Here is a 20,647-nt window from a genome sequence, read left to right on the forward strand (position 1 = left end):
GAGGCTTGAACCCAGGGCCTCAAACGTGCTATGTGAATGCTCTACTGCTGAGCCATAATCCCAGCCCTCTGGTATCCCTCTTTTGAGACTCCTTTCTGTAAAGCAAAAAGGGGCGCGTGAGATCAGGAACCATGGAACAAAGATGAAGCACCCAAAGAAGGTTTATTTGGGGGTGCTCCCAGGTGAGGTTCACTGGCCTGTGAAAGGGTGAGGGCCGGGGAAATTGCAGGTGGGAAAGGCAAGAACAATGCTAATAAGAGAAGCTGGAGGTAGAAGGGCCTAGGCCATCTAAATTGTAGCTACAGACAGCAGGTTGACTGAGTTTAGGGGGATTATGTCTGTTGCAAGTTGGTCAGGGCTGATTGAGTTGACAGGGTGATTGCTTCCACCGGTGGGAACCCATGGTGGTTGGGGTCCGTTGCCATGTCAGCTTCTGATTGGCCATTTTGAGTCTCCTCAGCCAGGTGGAAAGTCCCCGCCCACAGCCCCCATGAAAGGGGAGGGGGAAGGGAAGCCTGTCCACCTAACACTCTCCTTTGAGAGCTCTGCTTGCTTTCTGTTACTCTAATAAATCCTATTACTTTGTTCTCACTTTTGTGTCCGTGGATTTCAGTCTTTGAATCTGCAAGACAAAGAACTCAACTCTGTGCTACACTAGGAAACACATTAGGCCCTGAGAAGGGGGCTTTTATACTGAGACTGCTCTGTTCACGAAGGGAAGTAGCCAAGCTCATCCTCAGGCCAGGTTCTGGACATATCCGAAACCCAGGAAAGGTTTGAATCTGAAAGTGTCTCCAAATCTACTTCTGCCAGGAAGTAGGTTTTAAGACGTGATGGAGTCCTAGAAAATACCTTTAGGCTCTACCAGGGGATTAAATGGGACTCCTTTTGTCAATTTTTCTTTCTTTTGTTTGTTGGTCCTTTTCTTTTTTTCACCCCTTGGTGCTAGGGATGGAACCCAGAGCGTCCTGCATTCTAGGCAAATGTTCTACCACCTAGCTACTCCCCGGCTCCACTGGGTCACTTCTATCCCTGAAAGAGGGGCACTCGGTTGTCTTCTGCCTCTTGTGAGGATATTCAGAATTGTAGGTGAAAGCAGTTTGTTAAGACTGGAGCTGGGGTCTCTGAGCCTGCTTCCTATCCCCAGTCTCTTGAACAGGTAGCAGCAGCTCTAAGCTCAGGGGCCCAAGCTGGGAAGAGCTGGGTGGGGCTGTGTTCAGAGGGGTGGGGCAGTGAGGCGACACGTGTCCCTGCTGGGAGTGAGCTGGCCGACCTCCCGGTGAGGCTGGAGGGAGGGGGAATGTGGGGACTGAGGAAGAAAAGAGACAGATGGCAAGAGAGTGAGTCTGGGGTCTGGGAGGAGAGGCTGCTCCAGCTCCAAATGGCCTTTGTATCTGCCCTGGGGTTGGTTTTTGCCTCTGTATTCTGTTTCACTCTGTCTCTGGCTGCCTTCTTTTTTCCGTGTGTCTGAGCTACTGTTGGTATTTTTCCTTTCTTTTATTCTCTTTTCTTACTCTTGTCTCCAAATCTCTCCAATTAGTCCCCTGTCCCTCTTATCCTTCTCTGTACCTGTTTGCCTTGCCTTGTCTGACTCTCTGTCTTCATTTCTGTCTCTGAGTGAAAACCCCCTCATCTCCCTTCATCTGGCTTTCCTCACTTTGTAGCCCCTCTGCTCCATCTCTGACCCTCCCACCTTATTTTTTTGCCCACAGGATGGAAATGCAGGATCCAAAGATGAATAGAGCCCTCCCTGCAGGTGCTGTAGGGTAAGTCAGGGAGTCCAAGGAGACAGGCTCTGGGGGTGAGGGTCATTTTCTTATCAGCCCTTATTTCCCTGTCCTTTCCAGCTACAGTCAGGAACGGGAGGGCTTCCTGCCCAGCCATGGTCCTGCTTCTGGAAGGAAACCGGCTCAGTTCTTGGATGTGAGTCCACCTGGATCTGTCCTGCTTGCTCCTTCCCTACTGCTTCTCCTCCCCAGCTCCTCCTCCCTCCCAGCTGTTCCCCTGCCTAATTGTCTCTGCACCCCATCTATTTACTCCAAAGTCACTCCCTCTCCAGACACTCCCCTTCCGCAGGTACTCTCCAGCTCCCTTCCTTGCCTGGCTTCTCTCAATTGGGTGTTCCCTCTGCCTAGTGACTGCCCTCCCCCTTTCCTCCATTATTGCTTTGTGTCCCTCTGAAATTGGAGTTTTGAGATGAGACTAGATTCCTTGCTTTGCCAATTTCCTTCTGGGTTCTTGTCTCACAAATTTGAGGAATAAAATTCATGGACAATAATGGAAGGGAAGAGTAAACGGTATTGTGTTTATTTAAGTGAGAAGTGATATAACTCCTGCCATTTGGATGGGGCCAGATAGCAGGAAAAACCCATTTTAGTGTGCTAGCTTAGAGGCTTACATGGTTCTGGGTAGAGTATGGAGCAAAAGTCTATGTTAAACAGGCATTAAAAAAGTATTGGTTATGTCCTTAGCCTGGGTTTCAATCTCCTGTAACTCCCATCTGGGTTCATCCCCTCATCCCATTTTCTGGCTTCTGGGACAAAGGAGCCGGATTGGGAGAGTTTCCACATGTGAGCCTCATGGTCTTTTACCTTTGAATAAACCATGGTGGTGCCATTAATATATCTAACAAGTAGTTTCCAGGTGTGATTTCTGCATTTGAACAAGACCTCAATTGGGGGCCCATCACTTCTGATTGCTGACCACTGACTATTCCTATTTATTCCCTCCTCTGAAGAAGTCACTCTAAGTACTGTTACAGGAAAAATATGTGATGGGCAGTGACTGATGACAGCTCTGGATGCTTCAGGTTGAAAAGGGGCATTGAAATGGGACAGCTGTCAGGCTTCTTCTACAGAGGTCTGTCTGAGGGCTTCCAGGAGTAGAAGGAGAATTTGGTTTTGGATTCCACACGGAAGACCATTTGGAGCTTGGGCATCTCACACATAAGGGCAGTTTAGAGGTCCATGGTGGTGGTTGGCAGGTAACTAGAGAAAGGATCCATAGAGCATGTGTCATGTTAAGACAAAAAAAAAAAAACAAAAAAACAAAAAACAAGGTAGCAGCTGGATGCTGTGGCATATGCCTGTAAACCTAGTGGTTTAGGAGGCTGAGATAGGAGGATTGTGAGTTCAAAGTCAGCCTCAGCAAAAGTGAGATGCTAAGCAACTCAGTGAGACCCTGTCTCTAAATAAAATATGAAAAAGGGCTGGGGATGTGGCTCAGTGGTCAAGTGCCCCTGGGTTCAGTCCCTGGTACCAAAAATAAGTAAGTAAAAAAGGCATCAAAACATTATTTTCTGTAAAACAATTAGCACAAAAGTAATCAGTATTATTAACTAGGCCCTGAAAATTATTAAGACAGTGACTTATTAAATCTTAGGATGTGTTCTAACATGCCACTAATTTGTGACTGGGGGCTTTTTGGGACTCTGGAAACACTAGCAAAATTGTTAGAAATGTGTACATTTAGTTTGCATAATGTGTTATCCATCCTCAAGCTATAGCTGATTTTTGTAAAACAGCTTTTTCTTTAGTGTTACCTCTGTTTGATAGAGAGGTTGTCTTTAACTGTGTAACCTCCCAGTTTTATTTGCTTTTTGCAAATGTACATCTCAAGTTATACACCCACAAAATAAATCTCTCCTTTTAAATGTCCATGTTATATTCTCCTGCCAGATATTTAAGACCAAGTTAATTAATATTGATCTTGTTCCTGACTACTGTTTAGAGTCGGCTGAGATTTGTCTGGATCACACTTGGGAATTTGTGAGAAGCCTCCTGGCTTCTTTAGTTTTCCTCTAACAGTTGTGGCATTTACCAGGATGGGTTAGGGTCTTGCAGACCACATGTGGCTTCCTTTGGAAGCATAGGGACATATACCTTTCCAATGATCCTCCTCTTTGCAGAATGTACACTTGTTGGCTTCCTGTTCCCTAGGGTCCCTTTGATTCCCCTTATTGGGTGGTCATGGGACTCAGGGTTGCAAAGCTCTTAAAGAAGTCCCATTGTTTCTTGGTTTTGCTGACCAAAGAGGGTAAGGACAAATTATTGTCTATTTTTTTTTCCCTTTAACTTGCCTGACTTTGGTCTCCAGGTTTTGGTTTTAAACATCTAACAGTCAAGTTTCACCAGTCTTAAAGTAGGAGTCCTGGGTTTCAACTTTAATGTTTACAGTTTTACAGTTATCCTTGTTTAATTAGAGTTAGTATCTGTATTAGAAATTAGCATTATACTTTATCTGTCCTGTACGTGATGGTTTATTGTCTTAATTCAGGTTGTTGCATTAGAAACAACAGGTAAGAGTTACAAAGTTTTACAAGAAAAATACAAAAAGAAATGAAATTAACAAAAGAAACAGTGTTAGTGTTCATAAATAGGCATATATGATGTATAAATGCATAACAGTTGTTTCTTCAACCGGTTGTGGAGCTATCATTTAGAATGTTTTAAAATAGGTACAAACCTTACAAGATTTTATTTCTTTAAGTAACAAAACTTAACAGACACAATAAATTAACTTAATAGATAAGCATGTCAATGTTTTAAGAAACCCTATTGTGAAACCTAGAGAATTAAACTTTGTTCTATTATCAGTACATTAAAATTTGACTTTCAACTTGGTGTGGTGGGGCATGCCTGAGAGTTCAAAGCCATCCTCAGCAATGGTGAGGCTCTAAGCAACTCAGTGAGACCTTGTCTCTAAATAAAATACAAATAGGGCTGGGGATGTGGCTCAGTGATCAAGTGCCTCTGAGTTCAATCCTGAGTACCAAAAAAAAAAAAAAAAAAAAATTGATCTCAGCTAAACCCTTAACTTTGTGTCATTTATAGTCAACACAAACTTTTTCAGATTCACCTTCTATAAGCCCTCTACAACTTAGATATTCTGCAATTTGTTTACCCTATAGGATAAATAAAATATATTGCCATATTTATGAGTTTCTTATCTTTCTTAAATTTATATCCTGAAACAATCCTTATGAAATTTCTTAATTTAAATGAAATTAGTTTTTTATAAGATGAAACACTTTATGCTTTGTACAGTACTTAAAACACTGCTGAAGCTTTTTATATTTTTTGTATATAGAATTATATCTGTTAGAATTTTAACTCATTTAATAGACACAAATATACTGTCTTATATAATTGAGAAGCCAAAATATGTAAATTTATAGTTAGCAGTTGCTGTTTTAGTATTTTAACTTTGCAAATTAATCAGATGTCTTTTAAAAGTTTTTATTAGTTATTGATGGTCCTTTATTTATTTATTTGTTTATATATGGTGCTGAGTATTAAACCCAGTGCCTTACACATGCTAGGCAAGCACTCTACCACTGAGCCACAACCCCAGCTCCTAATCAGTTGTCTTTTAACAAACATGCATGAACATTAATTCCATTTATGTTAAATCTAATTTATTTATTCTTTTTTTGGGGGAGTTACTGGGGATTGAACTCAGGGGCACTCAATCACTGAGCCACATCCCCAGCCCTATTTTGTATATTTTATTTAGAGACTGAGTTGCTTAGTGCTTCACTTTTCCCGAGGCTGGCTTTGAACTCAGGATCCTCCTGAATCAGCCTCAGAGCTGTTGGGATTACAGGCATGTGCCATGGCGCCTGGCCTGATTTACCTAATCTTAACTGTTAGCTTTAGATTACCATGAAAACCAGGGTATCAGACAAATCTATTTAACACTTTGTCAGTAATTCTGGTCAAAGAAAAGTGCTTAAAAGCAGTGGACATTACACTATAAACATTTTATGGAAACTAATGCTTTGGTTTTTGGTCACCTGGAAAAACATGTAGGTTAGTAATTTAAAAAGCATATGGGGCTGTGGATGTAGCTCAGTTGGTAGAGTGCTTGCCTTGTATGCACAAGATCATGGGTTCAATCCCCAGCACTTAAAAAAAAAAAGACATATTTACTCTTATCAATTTAAATTAACCCCTTTTGTTAAAGGTTTATTTATGTTTCTTGAACTGAAAAGTCATTTGGATCTGTTAATTAAACTTATGAGTACTCATTTTTCTATAAGCCAATCTTGATACCATGTACATGATATATGGACACAAGCACATTACGACACAACACACAGGTGTGCATACATACATAAAATAGGAAACACAGATCTTATAGCTTTTTAGCACCTAATAGATCTCCCCAGGTAGGAGACAACAGTTACAGTTGTTTACTATAGTCTATTAGGTTTAACATCACAGACTTTTACATTATGATTAAAATATAGGTCAGGACTATACATTTGGAAATGTTAGGTGTGGAGTCTGGAAGCTGTGGTGGACACTGAAATCAAAGGTTCAGGTGGCCACTTGTCCTTTGTGGGTATCAAATTTATTCCCATCAGCACCATTGTTTAATCCTCTCCTTAGGACTCTGTAAATGAGACTTTTCCAATGTATTTGAGATTAACACTTGAAAAATTGGCCTTTGACTAAAAGACAGCAGGGGGAAAAAGTATGACAATATCTCTAATTAGAATAAAACAAAATTGATTGGAATAAATATATTAATTTAGGCACACAGGATCAAATGTGAACTCACCACAAAAACCATGAGGTAAGAAAAATAAATTCTAAAAAAAAAAATGTATAGCCATAATTACTCTAGTAAAGGAGCATGCAGAATATCTTTCAGACCAGAATGCACTTTTGGATCTAATTAGAGTTAGCCCAGGTATTGAAAGAATGTGGGATCCCATGAAATCCTCAGGAAAAGATTTTATTTTATTTTTTTTTGTGTGTGTGTAGTACCTGGAATTGAACTCGGGCACTTGGCCAGTGAGCCCCATCCCAGCCCTATTTTGTATTTTATTTAGAGCCAGGGTCTCACTGAGTTGCTTAGGGCCTCACTTTTGCTGAGGCTACCTTTGAACTTGAGATCCTCCTGCCTCAGCCTCCTGAGCCTCTGGGATTACAGGCGTGCACCACCACACCCAGCAGGAAAAGATTATTTAAGAAGAAAATTTGTACATATGGGATTTTCCCCATTTTCTTTCCCTGTGCCAATCCCACAGATTGAAAAAATCCCATGATAATTAGGGTGGCTCCCGATATTTCTGGGCTTGTCCTTTCAATTTCCTGGAGGTGGGTCCCTGCTGCATATTGTCTCCAAAGTAGAATGTAAGCCTCTTAAGTGTCAACACAAAACCTGGGACCTGGAACAGCTGGCCTTTTAAGCTGTCTTTCCCCTTTGTTTCTTCCTTTTTGTAACTTAGTGAGAGAGTAGAATTCCAGAGTACAAAAAAGTACCTCAGGTTTGGGTTTAAAAGTGACACTCTTTCTCTGGTCTTAAACTGGTTTGGACAATTGCACATGCAAGTCTAGCTGTAGGATAGAGTTATAGTTTATATTTCCCTTAAGAGCTGTCTCTCCCTGTCCTCCAAGTAGTATTTGGGCCAGGCTGAGTACAGAAAATATTTTCCCCTGGGGTTTAAGGGTCAAAGGAATTTAGTGTATGAGTGCTTGTGCCAGATGGAGTGTTATCCATCCAGATGAAAAGGGAGAAGAAAGCATCCCTTGCCATCCCTCCACTGAACCAGATCAAGGTGTCCCTTGATCTGTGTACCTCAAAGCTGTTGGCAAGAACCCCTTGAGGCCTGATTAGGACTTTTGAGTTGGCTGTATTAGTTGCCCCTTACCTACACATCTCCAAATTCCCTCACTCATTTTCTTTTATCTTCCATCATCTCCAAGCCTTAGTGACCACATATTGAGGCCTTATTAGGATTTGGGCAGGTTGGATTTAGTCACTTATTACCAACACATGACCCCAAATCCCATTGTGTTTTTTCCCTCTTAAAAGGAGAAACCTACCCCTATGTACCAAAGCACTGTTGACAAGGTTGAGCATCACAGAGGAGACAGGCCAATAGCTTTCTAAACTGTTGTACTAAGAGACAGACATGCCCCTGAGGGCCATGTGCCTTAGACAAGATTTTTAAAACATTTATGTTTTTTTTGAAAAGTTTTGTAGTTGTAGATGGGCAGCATTCCTTTATTTTATTTGTTTCTTTTTATGTGATGGTAAGGATCTAACCCAGTGCCTCACACATGCTAGGTAAGTGCTCTGCCACTGAGCTATAGTTCCAGCCCCCCTCGGACAAGTTTTAAAGTCTTTCCTGATGTTTGTATTTGCTATTATATTTATAATTAGGGTCACAAAATTTCAGTCCTAGTTGTTGTACAAAGAAATCTAATTTTTACAGCCAGAGATGATGTCCTCACTGTAATAGACCTAAGATTTGAGACTCTTAACCTAGTAGATGGGGGGAAAGGGACAAAAATGTCTTAGAGCACTTAAAAATGATGAGAGCCATGTTTTTTTTTTCCCTAGGAAAAACTGGCAGGGTTAGGAACGTAGAGACCCACTATTCATATTCTTCCTAAGAGAATATGATCATTTTCCCCTATAATATGATTAAGTATAACTGGCAAAATCCAGGATCAGTGGGACAGATTCTGAGATTGAGCTTCCTTTTCCTGGGCCAGGTTATTGCAAGGCAGATAGAGTAAGACAAAAGGGCAACTCACTTGGGCACTGGTAGACTGACAGGCAGGGCTCTCTCTCTGTCCATGATCACACTGAGGAGTTACCTCAGCCATAAATCCAAGGAACAATCTGAGTGAGGCCTTCCCTTTACCATCAGGTGAGAGACCATGAATGGAGATTAAAGTGGAGATGGAGGTTCCATGTGTGATCAATTGGCTTTTGGCTATCTTTGGAGATCCTGTATTCACACCTGGGAGTAACCCCAGCCAGAGACCTAGGGTGCTTCTAAGAGACCTTAGTTTCTTGATCAAATGGATTGCCATGAAAGGAGATTAAATCAAGATCAGACCAATATTCTCCCCACCAAAAGCAAAGAGGGATGAACAAGTCTCACTCCAGCAAAACTTTTCCCCTGTGTTGAGTCTGGCAGCTGTGCTATCTGCTTTAAATTGGTTGACAGGATCCTGGTCATTTTGATAGACAGAATGTACAAAATGGAGTACAGGGCTTCTGAAATAAAAGCAAAGTGATAGAGCATTAGTACATTTCATTCACTCTTCTGAAGATCCCCATATGGGCCCCCAAGATGAGACTGGAGTTTTGAGATGAGACTAGATTCTCTGCCAATTTCTGTCTGGGTTCTTGTCTCACAAATTTGAATAATAAAATCCACAGACAAAAATGGAAGGCATGAATAAAAACGGTATAGGGTTTATTTAAGTGAGAAGAGAGATAACTCCCACCATATGTTTAGGGCCATATAGCAGAAAAACCCATTTTGGTTGTTAACTTTAGGGTTTATATGGTTCTGAGTAGAGCATGGAGCAAAACCTATGTTAAGCAGGTATTGAAAAAGAACTGGCTATGTCCTTTAGCCTGAGTATTACCCTTTCCTGTAACTTCGACCACCTCCTATTTTCTTGCTTCTGGGACAAAGGAGCTGGCCTGGGAGTGTTGCCATAGGTAAGCTTCATGGTCTTTTACATTTGAAATAGGCCTTGATGGTGCCATGCCATTAATATTTCTACTGGGTAGCCTCCTGATGTGGTTTCTGTATTTTTTTTTTTTTTAATGTGGGATTGAACCCAGGGACACTCAACAACTGAGATACATCCCCAGTCCTTATTTATTTATTTATTTAAATTTTGAGACAGGGGTCTTGCTAAGTTGCTTAGGGCCTTGATTAGTTGCTGAGGTTGGCTTTGAACTTGCTATCCTCCTGACTCAAGTCTCCAGAGTCCCTGAGATTACAAGCATGTGCCACCGTGTCTGGCTGGTTTCAGCATTTGAACAAGAACTCATTTGGGGCTGATCACTTCTGATTGCTGACCATTGACTATTCTTATTCACCTCCTCCAGTGCTCCTCAGTTCCAGATGATTCCATCCCCAGATACTACCTTTGCCAGCTCTGTTCCTCCAGTTTATTCTAGTTTTCCTCTTCCCAGCTTTTCCCCCTTTCAGCCTCCTCACTCTTCCCATATCCCTCCCTGGGCTTCCTTTCCCAGTTACCCTAACCCTAAGCCAGTCTTTCTAGCCTCAGCAGTAGTCTCCTTACCTCATCCCTCTCCACATATGTGCCTGAACTTTGTCCCTTGCCTGCAGTTCGAGGGGAAGACATCATTTGGAATGTCAGTGTTCAACCTCAGCAATGCCATCATGGGCAGCGGCATCCTGGGGCTGGCTTATGCCATGGCACACACAGGAATTATCTTCTTTCTGTAAGTCCCCAGTGGCTTGGGGGAACAGGGGTGTGGTGGGCAAGTGGGAGGCTTGGCGCCAAATCTGAACTGCTACTTCTGCCACAGGGTCCTGTTGCTGTGCATTGCATTTCTGTCTTCATATTCCATCCACCTCCTGCTGACCTGTGCCAGTGTTGTAGGTGAGATGCAGAGACTGGGTCTCCTTTCCTTTGGATCCCAGACTCTAGACACCCTTACAGAGCTCAAACTAGGCCTTGGAACCCAGATCCACACTCAATTCCTTGAACTCACATCCCCGACATCAACCTGCCGCAGTCGGGCTGCAGCAAAATAACCGGGGGGGTGACAAGCAACTTGTGTAGATTGATACAGCAGGAGTGGGAGCCATTTATTGTAGGACAACAGAGGTATTTATACATTCCACACAGCTTATCTTAATTAACATAAACTAGATACAGCAGTCAACCAATAAGAAATCTCCACACTCAATGGCTTGCTGGTGCCACCTCACAAACCACTCCCCCTGGCAAAATACCAGGTGCCATCCTGACCTGTTTACAGACTCTAACATTTCCCCCTTTTGTTTAAATAACGACCATAGTGGTTTTTTACAGAAACACCATAAATAATCTGCTACAAGCAGAAGGGGAAGATACAAAATGCCACAATACCAAGCCACTTGATGGCTCCATGCAAGAAGCCCTTGGAAAAATTATACCAGCAATGACACCGTTAGCAAAGATACTGAGTTACAATTTGTTGTAGATTACAGTTTGTTGTCTCAGTCCAGGTAAAGCAGTGTCTCAATAGGTTAACTCACAGTCCAGGTAAATCACAGTCCAGGTAAGTTCTGCAGGCAGCTAGCTTAAATCACAGTCCAGGTAAGTTCTGCAGGCAGCTAGCTTAAATCACAGTCCAGGTAAGTTCTGCAGGCAGCTAGCTTGATCCGAAGTTTCGTCCGGTTCTCAGCAACACTGGAAATTCTTCCACCCTCGTCCTCACTGGCACTGGGATGAAGGCAGGAACTCCGGCAATGATGCTAAAGAAAATCCTGTAGCATTTCACTAAGAACAACCTTTTGAACAATTTAGTACATTATCTCAAGGTTTTTTTACATTTGAAATAAGCCTTAATGGTGCTCATTACTCATTAGCTTCCAGGTGTGGGAGAACCATTGTAGTTATTGGCCTTGGAAATGCTCAAACTTCAGGGATGCGGGCCGTATTCCGCCTGCAGCATCCGTCCCTCGGGCAGCCCCAGATGGCCCCGAGAGAGTCCGGGGAGTGTCCTAGACTCAAACTGCCACTGGGCACAGAGAGCAAGAGCCTGTGAGACTGTGCCTCTGGGTCAGGCCTGGATTTGGGCTCTCGTAGTGGCATCCCGCTCCCCGGGCAGGGGGCGGGGAAGAGCTGGCTGCCACCGCTTGGAAAGTCCTTGCTGCGCCATGACCGGCTCGCGCACGTGGCAGCCGCCGCACGGATTCATGCACCCTCTGCACCGATTCATGCACCCCCCGGTAACGAAAAGTATTCAGTAATAGCCTTTTGCTGCAACTTTTTTCCTGATAATCCTTCTTCTTCTGAACTTTCTTTTTCTTTCTGACTAGAGTTCCTGGGCTCTTATCAACACATGCCCTAACTATTCTTGGTTCCACTGGGGTGCCTCCTTCCCTTAGTAATTTACTTCTCACCCCTTCCATATTTTCATCACAAAGACAATACAACATTTCAAGACAAAATAAGACACAAACATACTGTATCAATCTTCTCCATTTTCTCAAAATGGCCATTTTTCCTCTCGCCCTATCTGCCTAGGGACAAGCAGATTTGCTCCCATCCTATCTAGGGACGGGCAGCTTTTTTTTTTTTTTCGTCACTTACCCCCGAGTGTCCAGGGCTCCCCGTACGGGCCACCATCTGCTGTAGTCCGGCTGCAGCAAAATTACGGGGGTGGGGTGGGGGTGGCGGGGTGGGGTGACAAGCAACTTCTGTAGATTGATACAGCAGGAGTGGGAGCCATTTATTGTAGGACAACAGAGGTATTTATACATTCCACACAGCTTATCTTAATTAACATAAACTAGATACAGCAGTCAACCAATAAGAAATCTCCACACTCAATGGCTTGCTGGCGCCACCTCACAAACCACTCCCCCTGGCAAAATACCAGGTGCCATCCTGACTTGTTTACAGACTCTAACATCAACCTGAACCTTATACTCTGGACATACCAACCCTAATCCCAGATCCTAGGTCCAACATGCAACCCTGAGTGAGACTCCACAGTCAAGTCTGGCCCTCAGTTTTATCTGGGCTCGCAGATCTCCGACTCCAAATTCCCAGCTTGTACCTTTCAGTCTGGCCATCAGACCCTCTCCAAACCCCAGACTGCTATACTTTACCTCTAACCTCATCCTTTAGTCCATATCACCTCTTACCCTGAAGCTACTTCATAGCCTGAAGAGCTCCAGCCATGGTTCCCCAGCTCACACTGCCTCAGATCCCAGGCTTCTCTCTCACCATGGTCTCACCTTCACTTCAAGGTACCAAATCTGACTTAACAACCAAGTTCAAGCCTATCTGCTTAACCCTCACTTCCAAATTTCTTTCTTTCTTTTTTTGAGAGAATATTTAAATATTTATTTTTCAGTTTTCGTTGGACACAACATCTTTATTTTATTTTTTATGTGGTGCTGAGGATCGAACCCAGTGCCGCGCACATGCCAGGTGAGCGCGCTACCGCTTGAGCCACATCCCCAGCCCTCACTTCCAAATTTCATCAGTTAGTGACAAATCTCCCAAACCCCAGCTTCTAGACCCTCTGGACACTCCCACTCCTCACCCCTGGATAAGCCGCCTGAATTCACAACTAATTCCTTCTTTCCTGCCCTTCTAGGCATCCGAGCCTATGAGCAATTGGGACAGAGGGCATTTGGGCCCGCCGGGAAGGTAGTGGTGGCTGCTGTCATCTGTCTGCACAATGTTGGGGGTGAGGATTCTAGGAGTTGGGGCTCAGCTGGAGGGAAGAGGATGGGGTGATGTGGGCTTCCCGGGGCTGGGATGGGGAAGATGGGATAGGAGGATGAGGATAACCTTCCATTTATACTTTACCCCACCTGCACCAGCCATGTCCAGTTACCTGTTCATCATCAAATCCGAACTCCCCCTGGTTATCAGTACCTTCTTGAATGAGGATCTTTATGGGTGAGTGAACAGTGCCCTCTGACTTGATGGGTGAGTGAACGGGCCCTAAACTCTGCCTGTTTGACTCTGTGTGTCTACCCGACTCTTGGGTGTTCTATCCTGAGACTGTTGGGGAGTCCAGTTGAGTCACTCTGTAATTGTAACAACAACAGTATTTGTGACTATTGTTGACTTCAGGAATCCTCAAGACCTTGGACTGATTTTGTGACTGTGATTCTGACTGGCAGTTGATTCTGGACATCCAGAATATGCTGATACTTACCATGTGTGTGACTGTGTCCAGCAGATGTGGACTCTGGGGGTTGGGTTCAATGACTGTTGTATTGGCTGACTCTCTCTGGCTAGGGGTATGATAGATAACAGCTGTGAACTGTGATTCCAACCATAATTATCTGACACTTGGCTACTCTGAATTTTCCTGTCCAGCTGATTCTGTGAAATTGATTCTGTGTCCATTACCTGCTGGATTCTGTCTAGCTCTAAACATATGATCACTCACTCCAATGATGTATGTGTGAATGTGGGCATGGGCATGCCTATGTCATATACTATGGTACCAACTGTGTTGGTAACTTGCTCTGTGTGTTCAATCAACTCCATCCGTCTCTGTTTGATTTGGTGATGATTGTTCTGGAAAATTCTCTCTGGTTGTGTATGTGTGATCCTCAGTTATGACTGCGTATGTCCTCTGTATTGTGGTCGTAGCTATGCATGATTGGCTGTTGTTCTGAATGCATGTTTGATTCTGGATCTATCCTGTTTGTGTAATCTGTCTGGTTGTGTACAATGGATTCCAGGCATATGTGTGTGTGTGTGTGTGTGTGCAGTATACTGTGGTGCTTTTGCTTCAGCTGCATATATGCACATATCACTGCCTTAGGTGTTTTTTTTTTTTTTTGTGATACTGGGGCTAGAACCCAGGGCCTTGCACATGCCAGAGAAACACTCTATCACTGAGCTACATCCTAGAGCTTGCTTTTTATTATCTGTGTATGTCCTATTAGATTGTTGGTTTGATTCTGAGAACATCCAAGTATTACTAGGTATGTTTCATATTTTTTTGCAGTGCTAAGATCAAACCCAGGTTTGTACTTTGGCATGTACTCAGGCATGTACTTTGCCACTGAGTTATATGCTGTATACAATTATTATAATTACCTCTCACTGTATGTATGTGTGTGTGTGTGTATGTATATATATATATATATATATATATATATATATATATATATACATACATACACACACACTAGGATGGTTTATTTCTGTGTAACTGTGTTTATGATATAGGGAACATGTGAAGCCAGGCAAGGTTGCACATACCTGTAATCCTAGTGGCTCAGGAGGCTGAGGCAGGATTGTGAATTCAAAGCCAGCCTCAGCAACTTAGCGAGGCCCTAAGCAACTTTCAAGACCCTGTCTCAAAATAAAAAAAGGCCTGGGGATGTTCTTCAGTGGTTAAGCACTCCTGGGTTCAATCTGTGGTAATAAAAAATAAAATAAAAAAAAAAAACAACAAGGGGCTGAGGATGTGGCTCAAGCGGTAGCGCGCTCGCCTGGCATGCGTGTGGCCCGGGTTCGATCCTCAGCACCACATACAAAGATGTTGTATCCGCTGAAAACTAAAAAATAAATATTAAAAAAATTCTCTCTCTCTCTTAAAAAAAAAAAAACCAAGGAAGAGAGCATGCAAGTGCCTGGAACTTAGTAAGGACTCAACATAAATTCCATTAGCCAAGTGGGGTGGCACACTAGTAATCCCAACTACTTAGGAAACTAAGGCAGGAGGATTCCAAATTCGAGGCCAGCCTGGGAAATTTAGCAAGACTCTATCTTTTTTAAAAAAATGGTTCAGTGGTAGAATGCTTGCCTAGCCTGTGCCAAGTCCTTGGATTCAATCCCTGATACTGCAAAAAAGAAAAAAAAAGTTGTTTTGAATGAATACACATTTGTATTAACTGGCTGTCTCGTCTGGACACCTTCCTGTAACACACACAGAGATCCCCATTTTGCTTTGAGCTTGGTCCCAACAGCATGGTCAATTGGCCTGATTCTGTTTCTATTTCAGTCTTTCTTTCTTTTCAACTCTTTTTTATATATTTTTTCTTAATGTGGTGCTGAGGATCGAACCCAATGCCTCCCACATGCTAGGCAAGTGCTCCATCACTGAACTAAAACCCCAGCCCCTATTTCATTCTTTCTTTGGCTCTGTGGCCAAATCAGGCATCCAACAATCCTTAAGCTTTTAAATATATATATATATATATATATATATATATATATATATATATATATATATATATATATATGTTTCTGACATTTCCACCTACTCTGCTTCATTACCTGTCTAACCATCAGACTGTTGTTCCACCTGCCAGACATACCAGGGTCATAACACACTCTGTCTTTGTGTCTGACAGATTGTGTTGTACTGATTTTCACGTCAAGTCCAACTGATTGGGGTACTTGACCATCTGATTTTATTTCCAGTTGGGACTCTGATGGTGAGTTTTGTCTAGCTGTGCTTGTGCTTTTAACTGTATCCTCCCAATGGTGTTCAACTGACAATCTTATAATCAGTCTACTTCTGTCAATCTTGTTGTGTAATTTGCCACTGGAATCAGTTGAATGACTTCACACAGCTGAGATGTCTACTCATTTTTCCTGACTGGGGGGCAGAAATTTGTCCATTTGACTGTCTTCCATGAGTGTCAGCCTGACAGTTTTCTTTGGCTGGCAACCAATCATTATGTCTTCTTGTCTCCCTAGGAGCTGGTTCTTGGATGGAAATCTCCTTATCATCATTGTCAGTGTGTTAATTATCCTGCCCCTGGCCCTCATGAAACATTTGGGTAAGAAGCTTCCTGGTTTGTTCATTGGGTAGCAGGGTTAGAGAGTGGGAACTAGACTAGAAAAATCCCCATCTTCAAAGGCTGTGGAACACTAACACATTTGTGCATGTAGCAGATTAATAGGAATTTGCTGTGCAGGGGAGACCAGTCCAGGTGGAAGTGAAAACTTAGACAAAGGAGCTGGGCACAGTGACATATGCCTGTAATCCCAGTTATTTGAGACGCTGAAGCAGGAGGATCTCAAGTTCAAAGCCAGCCTGGGCAATTTAGCAAGAACTTGTTTCAAAGAAAAAAATAAATAAATAAATAAAAGGGCTGGGGATGTAGCTTATTGGTGAAGCATTCTTGGGTTCAATACCAGTAATACAAAAGAAAAATTTTTATACAAGTATTGAGGTAAGGGAGCCTTAAAGGCCAGAATAGGGGTTTGGGTTTTGCTATAAGGGGGGTCCTTGATTTTTGAGGCTCTGTATATTGCCCCATGTAGGTTATCTGGGATATACCAGTGGTCTTTCTCTGACCTGCATGCTGTTTTTCCTCATTTCGGTGAGTCTGAGAGGAGAACATGAAAAGGTGGGGAAAGGGTTTGGCACACTGGGACATAGCCTTCTCCATGACCTCACTTCCCTACTTCCCACCCTTAGGTCATTTATGAGAAGTTCCAGATTGACTGTCCTATAAGTCACAATGAGACAGCAATAGAGAGTAAAGACCCCCCAGGCCTCCCTGCTCAGGGATTCAACAGCAGCTGTGAGGCCCAGATGCTCACAGTTGACTCTCAGGTGAGTGTGTAGGCATGTGGGAGCTCACACCACATGAAGACTGTGGTTCTGTCCCACACTGCATCTTACTCAGGATGGATTAGGTATTGGGTTTCAGGATCTGCTATGTGTCCAATATGGAGGACAATGGTGGGGCCAGGAGTACAGAGAGAGGGGAATCCTCTAATTCCTTGTGGGCTCTAATTCTGTGTACTTGAACCATACCCCCAGATGTCCTACACAGTGCCTATTATGGCTTTTGCCTTCGTCTGCCACCCTGAGGTGTTGCCAATCTACACGGAGCTCTCTCGGTGAGTGGGCATGTGTAATAGGCCAGCTGGAGCAGGGCCCGTAGTCATAATGTCTGACATAGCAGCCGTAACCTAAGACTACAGCTTGATGGTAGCTGGGTTGTGCCAAGGGGAAGTTTTAGGGTGGCTACAAGGCCCCAGAGAACTCAGGGTGGTGACTTTACTAATTAGATCTTAATTAGTGCACTATTTTAACATCTAGTATGAGTGTGAATGGACAGAGTTGGAAGCAGAGATCAGATGATCAGATTTGGAGGGATGGTTATCTACATGGATAGGGTTGGGGTGATGGGGTGTTCAAATGGACAGGGAGGCATGGGTAGACAGGGAGAGGCATGGATGGTGTAGTGGAAGGATGCATGGGTGATCACAGAGGGATTGCATGGGTGCTCAGATGGAAGGAGGAGGCAGAGATGGTTATGTGAGGTGAGGTATAGATGACCAGAGAGGGGAAAGCTTGGCTAGTTGCACAGGTGAAGTAGAGTTGGCATCCCAGTACCAGCTGTACATCAATCTGGAAGGAGGAGGCTTGAAGATGGTGACTTGGCCCTGTCTAGGTTTGGGCATGACATTTCCATGACCTGTATATCTTAGGCCTTCCCAGCACAGGATGCAGGCTGTGGCCAATGTGTCCATTGGGGCCATGTTCTGCATGTATAGCCTCACAGCAACATTTGGATACCTCACCTTCTACAGTGAGTGTGACTGGGCCCAGGGCTGGGGGGATCTGCCAGTGGGCCAGGGCCAAAGCTGGGGCAGAAGCCTCTGAAATCTCTCCCTCTTGAGAACTTGGACCCATCCCTTTCTAAAGGCACATGTGCATCACATGTTTAGATTTTGTCACCACAGATGTGGTGGGTTTCTGGGGTTCTGGTTCTGGTCCTCCTATCACATTCTTTTTTCCCTGTCTCCTGTCCCAGGCAGTGTGAAAGCAGAAATGTTACACATGTACAACCAGAAGGACCAACTCATCCTATGCGTGCGCCTGGCTGTGTTGCTTGCAGTGACCCTCACTGTACCAGTTGTGCTTTTCCCTGTGCGTGGAGGGTAGTCTGTGGGGGAAGGGAGGGAGTAGAGGGACATGGGTGGATGGCTAAAGGGCATAGGTATTGATGTTTGGATGGAGGATGGGGATAGGAGCAAATGGACAGATGGAGGAGGCAGAGATGGTCAGACAGGGAAGATAGAGTTGTCAGAAAAGGCAAAAACATCGTCAGACAGAAAGGGGACATGAATGGCAGGACAGAGAGGGTCACAGGGACGGGTAATCAGTTGGAGGAAAGAGGCACAAATGGATGGCTTGGCAGAAGAAGGAGGTAGGAATGATCAGTCTGAATGAAGAAATGGAATGGCCTGGAAAATAATGGAGGCTGAAGTGGTGAGATGTAGGAAGGATGAAGCTCTCAGATGGGAAGGTGAGAATGATTCAACAGAGGAGGGTGGTAGAGGTAGTTAGATGAAGAGAGATAGGGATTTCAGACAGGGTGGAAGGACAGGTGATAGATGAGGAGGCAGAGATGGGCAGAGAGAGGAGGCAAGGATTTGAGACAGTGGTAGAAACACAGATGGATGATCAGGCAGAAGGAAGAGAGACATGGGTTTTCACAGGGAAGAGGCAGGAATTTCATTCAGAAGGTGGAGACAGATGGGTGGTCAGACAAGGTGGAGCCATAGATAATCATAGGGGAAATCTGGGATCTTGAAGTTAAAGAGGAGGAGCAGCACTTGAGGCCTTAACCTGGTTTTGTCTTTCCTTGGCTACAGATCCGTCGGGCCCTGCAGCAGCTACTTTTCCCAAGCAAGGCCTTCAGCTGGCCAAGACATGTGGCTATAGCCCTGATCCTGCTGGTGTTGGTCAATGTCCTTGTCATTTGTGTGTCCACCATCCGGGATATCTTTGGGGTTATTGGTTAGTATCTCCAACTTTAATCCCCTGCCTCACCTTATATGGGCCTTGTACCCAAAATTGGGTTGACTCTGTCTCTCCTTGTGTCCTATAGGGTCCACCTCAGCCCCTAGCCTCATCTTCATCCTTCCCAGCATCTTCTACCTCCGTATTGTACCCTCTGAGGTGGAGCCCCTCTTTTCCTGGCGGAAGATCCAGGTGAGCATCCAGGAGAGCACTGGAAGAGGAGGCACTCTGAGGAGGGAGTGCTCACTCCAAGTTGACTAGGGATTGAAGGAACTTTCTCAGGAAGGGGGTGGGGGAAGAGGAATCTCTAGAAGAGGGTTAGATGATATGGAAGAATGAAGAAGAGATTGTTGTTGGAAGGGGCAGAGCAGACATAACCATTGGAATGGTCTGGGAAGACAAAGTGGACTGGCAGGCTCAGGTGTAGTTCAGTGTTGGAGCACTGACCTAGCATGTGTGCAAGGCTCTGGGTCCCGGGTTCTATTACTGGTACTTAAAACAAAGGAAAGGCTGTCATAGAGGGAGTATTCTCCAGATAGACGGAAGGAGCCCTATTGGGAAGAGAGGTGGGAGCAGTTTGAAGAAGAAGGATGGAGGAGAGTACTCGTGTAAGGGTTCTGGGAAGGTCGAAGGGGGATTCACAGGAAGGGGCTGAATTTAAGGAAGGAGAGGGAACATAGAGGAGGGTAAGGAAAGGAGTGGACACTCTGGAAGGTGGTAGGCTTGAGGAACAGTCTCAGAGGGAGTTTGGGTGGGGAGTACCAGCCAGCTCCATTTTCTTCCCTCTCAACCTACAGGCCCTGTGTTTTGGCATCCTGGGAGTCCTCTTCATGTTCCTCAGCCTGGGTTTTATGTTTGCCAACTGGGCCACAGGCCAGAGCCATGTGTCTAGACACTGACCTGCCCTGTCCTGTCCTGCTTGGTCCCTGTGTATGTCTGTGTGTGGAGGGATTTGGGGCCACAGTCTTGCGACCTTCCTTCCTGAGATGTGGAGGTGCATTTCCCATTAATATGACAACCCAAGGTAGGGGACAGCAGAGGCTGAGGAATGTTCCATTTCCTTCTTTCTTAGGCATGCAGAGCTTGGATCATGGCCCTCCATGGGAGGAGGAAGGGGAAATTAGGTCCTTGGGGAGTCCTTGCCTAGCTCAGTTCTTTCTGCCTCCCCTTGGTTGAAATTGTTTGTGAGGATTACCCTCTGGCTAAAAGGGAAAGAATAAAGATATTGAATCATGATTCTTGCCTTAGCTTTTTGATATTTTTCTAAGACTTCTTGGGGGACCCTGCCTATGTACACATGGGTAAGCTGAGGCTCTGAATAGCATTGTGCCCATTCTGAAGTATTCACCCCTCTACTGCAACAATGACTTGATACTCAATTTAATCATTTCATTCA

At 44.2% G+C, this 20,647-nt stretch overlaps 1 protein-coding gene across 1 annotated transcript; it reads left to right on the forward strand.

Annotated features, from left to right (window-relative positions):
• Positions 1-1,305: 1,305 nt before the first annotated feature.
• Positions 1,306-20,397, forward strand: SLC38A5 (solute carrier family 38 member 5). The gene is made up of 16 exons (XM_081277909.1): positions 1,306-1,340; positions 1,713-1,766; positions 1,848-1,923; positions 10,115-10,230; positions 10,318-10,391; positions 13,108-13,200; positions 13,337-13,415; positions 16,185-16,267; positions 16,755-16,813; positions 16,912-17,049; positions 17,260-17,339; positions 17,934-18,034; positions 18,260-18,375; positions 19,104-19,248; positions 19,340-19,443; positions 20,049-20,397. The coding sequence occupies exons 1-16, from the start codon at positions 1,330-1,332 to the stop codon at positions 20,148-20,150; spliced, it is 1,431 nt and encodes a 476-aa protein (XP_081134035.1). The 5' UTR covers positions 1,306-1,329; the 3' UTR covers positions 20,151-20,397.
• The last annotated feature ends 250 nt before the right edge of the window (positions 20,398-20,647 follow it).

This window comes from Spermophilus citellus (assembly GCF_964194105.1).
Source record: "Spermophilus citellus genome assembly, chromosome: X".
Lineage (NCBI taxonomy): Eukaryota > Metazoa > Chordata > Mammalia > Rodentia > Sciuridae > Spermophilus > Spermophilus citellus.